This window comes from Elephantulus edwardii, unplaced genomic scaffold (genome assembly GCF_000299155.1).
Source record: "Elephantulus edwardii isolate Elephantulus edwardi_28Jun2011 unplaced genomic scaffold, EleEdw1.0 scaffold00059, whole genome shotgun sequence".
NCBI lineage: Eukaryota > Metazoa > Chordata > Mammalia > Macroscelidea > Macroscelididae > Elephantulus > Elephantulus edwardii.
In genome coordinates, this window is record NW_006399809.1 from 12,745,831 (window position 1) to 12,752,040 (window position 6,210).

A 6,210-nucleotide genomic window follows, 5' to 3' on the forward strand; every position below is an offset into this window, starting at 1 on the left:
AGAAGGACATCATGCTTGGAAGAGTGGAGTGACAGTGCAGAAGAGGAAGATCCTGGATGAGATGGATTGACACAGTAACTGGGTTAAAGGGAGGGGGGATAGGTGTGTTTGAGACAGTGAGATTGGCTCAGGATAGGACAGGGTTCAGGGCTATTGTTGATAGGTTTACTATGAATTGCAATCAACTCAATGGCACACAACAACAACAATTATATCCTCAACAACATCAACAAACAAAAGTAAATGACTTTAAAATGAATAATGTATTAGTTTAAATAATCCCATTCTCATGCAATGGAGATCACCACTGAGCCAGCTCACCTCCTTGTAGGAATTTCATGGGGTAGACGATGGCATGGTACCTGTCTATACTGAGTGACACCAGCACGTAAGTGGACGCATAGAGCAGCACAACCTGGGAACAGAATTGAGAGAAGCACATGGTGAGGAATGGACAATGTGGAATAAACACACATAGTGGAAGAAGCTTGTGTGCCGTTTATGAACATGATCTCACTGAATCCAGGGGGGCTGGGGGCTGAAATAACAGAATCTGAAGCCAGTGAGCAGGTTGTTGCTCTTAATGTTGGACTATGCAGAGCAGCAGTAAAGCGTCTTTCCAGATTTTACTGTTCCTTCCTGCACTTGACCTCCTGCACACCCCAGATTTCAAGATCACAACTTGTTGTCCTTTGTATGGCACATCTGTTTGTAATTGACTTTTAAATCTACATTGATTTTCCCTACCACAATGTTCATTCTAGAATAATTAAAAACAAAGGTCCATTTGTCCTTTTATTTTCTTCAGTAAAAGCTATTCAATCTGCGGCCCTCAGGCCTGTTTTTAATTGTTTTTGGTGTAACATTCTTCTAGGTCACATAGCCCTGATCTGTCCACTTGCTGTACAAAGGTAACTCGTGGTTGCTGTGATGTTGAACATTGTGACACTCATGTGTCAAATGCGATAATGGTTACCCATGGTGGACAGTGCTTGGTGAAGCTCCCCAATTCAAGCAAGCTTACAAGCAAGAGTGGCAGCCACTTCCAAAATAGCTTGCCTCCGAAAACCCTATGAACCTGAAGAAACAATGAAAGTTATACAAGTGTTCAGGTCTTTTGTTCCTAGGGTTGCTATGAGTTGCCTAAGACTCAATGACACTCAACAACAATAACAACAAAAGCTACTCAGAGGTTATAGAAGAATAGGGGGTTTTTAGAGCACTCTTGTGTTATTTTTATTTTTAAAGGTTTTTTAAAATTGTGATTTTAGTGAAACTTTACAGAAGAGTTGGATTTTTCATTCATTAGATCTTGCACATTCTCACCCTTGGCAGTGGTACATCATAACTTTTTACTTGTCCACTTGTCTAACTCTCACTAGGGTCAGTCCCTGAGTCTCTTCTCTTTCCTTCATACTCTCTGCTCTTCTTACTCTTGTTCCTTCAATTATCTTGTCTATGATGTTGTTGTGTGCCATTGAGTTGGAATCACCTATAGCTGACCCTTCAGTCGGTTTTAAAAAGCAGTAAATCACATGGAAGGGACTTGCCCAGTATTCTCCCACAGAGTAGCTGGTGGATTTGAAGTGCATGCCTTCAGTATTACAGTGCATCTTTTTACCACTAAGCCACCAGAGCTCCCTCATGTTATTTGGATACCTTGCTAAGGATACTGTGATTATAAGGGGCTAATATCTGTTATCGCATTAATGCAATAATGGTTACCCATAGTGGACAGTGTTGGGTGGAGTTCCCTGATTAAAAAAAGCTTGGAAGCAGGAGTGGCATCCACTTCTGTAAATAGTTTGCTTCTAGAAACCCTATGAACCTGGAGAATGGATGAAAGTCATGAAAGTGTCGAGGACTTTGATTCATAGGGTTGTTATGAGTCACCTACGACTCAACAGCACTTAACAACATAGAGAGAGACCAGTTGGCCTAGTCGACCAAAAGTGATGCTACCAAGCCACGGTCCTCAGGCCTGTTTTTCATTGTTTTTGGTCAAACATTCTTCTAGGTCGTATAGCCCTGGTGTGCCCACTTGCCATACAGAGGTAAATTGTGGTTACTGTGAAGTTGAACACTGTGACACTGATGTGTCAAATGCAATAATGGTTATCCATGATGGACAGTGTTGGGCGGTGCTCCCTGATTAAAACAAGCTTAGAAGCAGAAGTAGCATCCACTTCTGCAATAGCTTGCCTCTGGAAACCCTATGAACTGGAGAGAGGATGAAAGACACACAAGTGTTGAGGACTTTCATTCACAGGGTCACTTTGAGTCGCCTATGATTCGATGGCACTTAACAACAACAAGAACAACAGTATCTGTTAAGTGAATAAGATACTAAAATTATAATTAAATGAAATGTCTGTGAAAGGATGATCAAGGTGAAACATTTTCAGGCAAGTTGAAGCCTCATTTCTTAAAAGAAAAGAAAAGAAAAGAAAACAGAAAAATCCAGCTATCTTCACCTCTTAACCTTAGGGTCAGGAAAATATATGACAATATATATGACAAATATATGACAATAACTGGAAAACTAGACTAAGCATGAGGTGCTGACTTCTTTCTGAAATGAAATCAAAATTATATGGTTGGACAATAACTTTTGTTATAACTTTGCACCTTTGTGTCCTATCATTTCTCACATACCAACCAACTACATTGTTCTTTAGTATTTTTTATCTCCTTAACACATACACGCAATACACCCTAGTAATAATATTGTGGAAGATGTCTTAGGGAGAGGTTCTAAAGATTGATTAAAGATTGAAGATGTCTCTGAAGGATATAAGAAGAAATTCTCATCTTGCTTTAAAAAAAAAGACAAATTGAGAGAAAGAAAAAGGATGAGAAAGTTGAAGAATTACTTTCTTAGAGAAATATTGGTGCTCAGAATAAATGAAGTGGGCCACACACAGCAAAGATGTGGCATCAGTACCAAATGGATAGATAAATGAAAAACTGAGAACGGAAGCAACCAACCATGGAATGTAGAACATTGTGGTAGAAATGTTGTGAGTCTTTTGACACCTGAGCTCTGATGTGACTGACACACATTGAGAGTTCAGCTCAGGCAGAGGACTTCTAAGAGTGGTTGCCCCAAGGAGCAGTCAGCACTAATAACAAGAGATGTACTGTCAAGCACGATCAGTAATAGTATTTAATTTCATGGTTTAAATATTTTCAAACATGTAGACAGTGTGGAAAAAAATTTAAAGGTTATCAGCAAGAAATATATCATAAATTGTTAGGCTACTTCTCTATGATAACATGTGCTTGGAAACAGCATAAGAATGTGTGCAGAGCTCTGAAAGGAAAGGAAAAAAAATATGATCCTTGAATTTTGTAAATATCACTTCTGTGCCAAGAGACAGCACGATTTCCTTGGATAAATGAGAAAGAAGAAAATATAACATTATATACTATTACTGAGCATTTTTCTTGAGGAAATAATTCAGCAGATTTGGAATTGTTTAAAAATAAAGAACTCAGGAAAAGGGAAGAGCACAGAATAATAGCAGTCATTGTAAGCAGTGAAGTCAGAAAAAAAAATGCATTTTTGCAAAGTGACCATGAAGGTAATTTCAGAATATTTTGATGAAAAAAAAATTATGGGGAATCAAGTGACAGGAAGAAATCTTGTAAAAGCAGTTTTCATTTTAGTATCTTGTGTGTTGTTTGGTTTGGTGTTTTGTGTTGGGTTTGCTTGGTTTTTTTTACTCTGACAGAGATATATTTAATTGAAAAAGCTTAAACTCTGATGGAATAAAATAAAAGGCACTGGTATGAATCCACCCTCTGCTCTGCAAAGAAAGAGGGGCCATCTCCTCTGTGCCTGGAGGAGGATCAGCTGGGAGTTGTTCTGACTCAGTGGTACATAACAAAAACAACGTTTGTTTCCTAGGGTTACTATAGTTACTATAGTACATTTCAATAAATTTGGTATCAACACAACGAATAAATTCTTTCATAATTTTGAATGTTAGAAGTGCAAAATCAAAGTGTTGGGTAGAACATTCTCAATAAAGGGTTGGGGGGGGGGGCGGAAAGTCTTCTTTACCTCTTCCAGCATCTGGTGGCTGCTGGTATTACTTGGCTGACCCATGCTAATCTCTGGATCTGTGGTCACTTTTCCTTCTCACTTCTTTCTATGTCTCTTATTTCCCTCCACCTCCTTCTTATGAAGACACATACAAATACATTTCACTCCAAATAATCTAAAACAACTTTCCCATCTCAAGATCTTTAATATAATCACATGTGCATAGTTTTCCCCCACTTGTATATGGTATCATTCACAGGTTCGAGGGCTATCTTTTAGAGGATTTTTTTTGTTTTTAAATCCCTCATCAATGCCCATAGAAGCAGCAGTCAAGAAATCAAACAATGTGTTGCATTAGGCAAATCTGCTGCAAAGAACTTTTTATTTTAAATGTTAAAGAGCAAAGAGACCACTTTGAGGAAGGACTGACTGTCCCTGACTCAGGCCATGGTATTTTCAGTCTCCTCATATACATGTGTAAATTGGAAAATGAATAACAAAGATTGAAGCACCCCTTATAATTATGTTATTAACCAAGGTGAAATTTATGGCAAATAACATAGGATGAAGGAATTCTTTCTATTGGTTAAAGATATAAGGCATTATGACTCAAAGTAGTGATATAAATGTATATAAAAAGTAATACTAACTATTATATGAAATTGTTGTTGTTATATGCCATTGAGTCACCTGTGACTCATACCTACTATATGTACAACAGCTCTTAAGCCTGCCCTGTCCCGAGCCTGTCTTACTGACAGTTACTCTGACACATCTATTTCAACAACTCCAGTTATGGTATCAATCTATCTCATCTGGGTCTTCCTCTCCTGCAGTGTCCCTCCTTTGAAGCATGATGCCATTCTCCAAGGACCAGTCTTTCCTAGTCATGCACCCAAAGTATGTGAGATAAAAGACAAAGATTTAAAATCCTGGCCTCCAAGGAGAAACTCAGTTTCACCCTCTCCAAGCTAGAGCTATTTGTTTTCTTGGATGCCCATGGTATGTTCAAGATGCTTCTCCAGCACTACAACTAAAAGATATAATTCTTTTGTCATCCTTAGTCATTGTCAGCTCTCTAATGCATAGCAAGTAATTACAAAGATCATGGCCTGGATTAGGCACATCTTAGTCTCTAGACTGACATTGTTTCTTCTCAGTACTCTGAAAAGATTCCTTGTAAATTTACCTAATGCAATTCATCTTTTGATTTCCTGATTGCTGGTGTCAAAAGCTATTTATAGTGGAGCTGAGCAAGGTGTAACTGTTAACAATATCAATGTCTTCTCCATCCATCATGGTGCTGCCAGTTGGCCCAGTGGTGAGAATCTTTGTCTTCTTGATGTTGAGCTTCAATTCATATTGAACACTATAGTCCTTGACCTTCTGTAGCAAGCACTTCAAGTCCTCCTCACTTTCAGCAAGCAAGGTTGTAGCATCTGCATAACATAGGTTGTTGATGAGTCTTCCTCCAACCCTGATGCCACCTTCCTCCTCATAAAGGCCAGTCTCCCGAATGATCTGTTCTGCATATAGATTGAAAAGGTATGGAGACAGGACACATCCCTGATTGCACTTCCTGCCTTATTATGAAAGTAATAGTATATTACTTATTGTCGTTATGTGTCATCTAGTCTACTATAACTCTTAGGCCTCTATGAATGATAGCTCTGAAATCTGCCCTATCTTGAGCCAATCTCGCTATCCCTGACACACTTGCCCCATTGCCACAATCACTATATGTATCCAACTTACCCAGGATCTTCCTCTCCTACACTGACCCTCCAACCTTCTATGCATGATGTCCTTCAAGATTGGTTTCTCCTGGCAACATGTCCAAAGCATGTCAGATGAAGCTTCATAACTCTTGCCTCTAAGGAACAAATTTGTTTCACCCTTTTCAGGGCAGACATATTTGTTCTTTTGGCAGTCCATGGTATGCTAAATTCTCTCCTTCAGCACCACACCTGAAAGGCATTGATTCTTCTGTCATCTTTAGTCATTGTCTGGATCTAAAATGCATAGTATGTAATTGCAAGGACTATAGCTTGGATCAAATGCACCTTAGTTTCTATATTTACATAATTGCTCTTTGGTATGCTGGAGAAGTCCCTGACAGGAGACTTTACCCAAGGAACTAGTTTGGGTTGTGTTTTTTTTTT

The 6,210-nt window shown here is 38.8% G+C and overlaps 1 protein-coding gene across 2 annotated transcripts in view; it reads right to left on the minus strand.

The window, feature by feature from the left end:
• The window catches only part of LOC102848666 (neuropeptide S receptor-like), a 304,971-nt gene that overhangs the window by 81,648 nt on the left and 217,113 nt on the right, over positions 1-6,210 (minus strand). Inside the window, exon 4 of one of the 2 annotated variants that reach the window (XM_006887597.1) lies at positions 322-415. The exons of the other annotated variant lie outside the window; for it this stretch is intronic. Within the exon in view, the coding sequence (XP_006887659.1) occupies positions 322-415 (94 nt within the window). The remainder of the gene's footprint in view (positions 1-321; positions 416-6,210) is intronic. 2 annotated transcript variants of the gene reach the window in all.